The sequence below is a fragment of the Cryptosporidium hominis genome (assembly GCF_000006425.1).
Source record: "Cryptosporidium hominis TU502 chromosome 8 CHRO018103, whole genome shotgun sequence".
Lineage (NCBI taxonomy): Eukaryota > Apicomplexa > Conoidasida > Eucoccidiorida > Cryptosporidiidae > Cryptosporidium > Cryptosporidium hominis.
In genome coordinates, this window is record NW_666349.1 from 1 (window position 1) to 981 (window position 981).

General features: G+C 50.2%; 1 protein-coding gene across 1 annotated transcript; it reads right to left on the bottom strand.

The window, feature by feature from the left end:
- Positions 1-22: 22 nt before the first annotated feature.
- On the bottom strand, positions 23-241 carry Chro.80263 (hypothetical protein). The annotated part of the gene is made up of 1 exon (XM_659801.1): positions 23-241. The coding sequence occupies one exon, from the start codon at positions 239-241 to the stop codon at positions 23-25; it is 219 nt and encodes a 72-aa protein (XP_664893.1).
- Between the last annotated feature and the right edge of the window lie 740 nt (positions 242-981).

Genomic DNA, 981 nt, shown 5'->3' on the forward strand with positions numbered 1-981 from the left:
TGCTTGAGGCCAAGATCCCCAATTATCTCCTCACTAAAGGGAACACAAGCTGGAGCTCCACCGCGGTGGCGGCCGCTCTAGAACTAGTGGATCCCCCGGGCTGCAGGAATTCGATTTTCTCGCATTTTGTTTGGTTATTTGTAATTTTCCCAAATAGAGGAATGACTATTTTTTTAAAGTCCAAGTTTTTGTTATTTCTTTGGAAAACAAATTTTTTCAAGATTGTTTTAACTTGAAGCATTTTTTTTTCCTTTATTGGATTATTATATATTTTTATGATTATATTTNCAGCATTGTGCCAAACGCCTACAATCACAACTTTAAATTATATTGGCCCTCACTTAACCCCTCTCTTTTTCCCACTCTTCTCTCTTCTTTTTTCCCCCCATCTTTTCCATCCTTCCCTCTTCCTCATCTCTTTTAAACAAACACCTCCTCCTCCCTTCTTTTNCCCTCTTTCTCGCATATCCCTCTCCCTTCAATCCCTCTCCCNTTCCCCTTTCCTATCTTTTTTTCTCTTTTCTTCCCCATCCCCCATTTTTTCCCTCTCCCCTCCCCTTTCTACAACCCATCCTCCTTTCTCTCTTCCCCTCCTCCTTTTCTCTCTCCCTCTCCTCCCCCTCCACCCTCCCACCACCTTCATCACTTCCTTCGCTCGCCGGCACCTTGCCTCCCCTTCGGCGCGCCCTCTCTCCCGCCGTGTGGCTGGTTTTCCCACATTTCCCCCCCTCTAACCCCTCCTTCTTGCCGCTCCAGGGCCCCGACTTGGTTTCTCGGTTTAATGCCCCTGGACCCTTTCCTGACTCCTCCTCGCCCCGTGCATGCGCCCTCGTATGCACGGTTATGCTTCTCTCACTCATTCCTCCGCCTCCCATGTTTCCTCTCACTCTGACCCTGCCCGTAGTCCCCGCCCGCACCCTCCTTCCCTCCTCTTTGAGCCCGCCGCCCCCCGTCGCGGTGCTCGCCACGACAACACCTCAA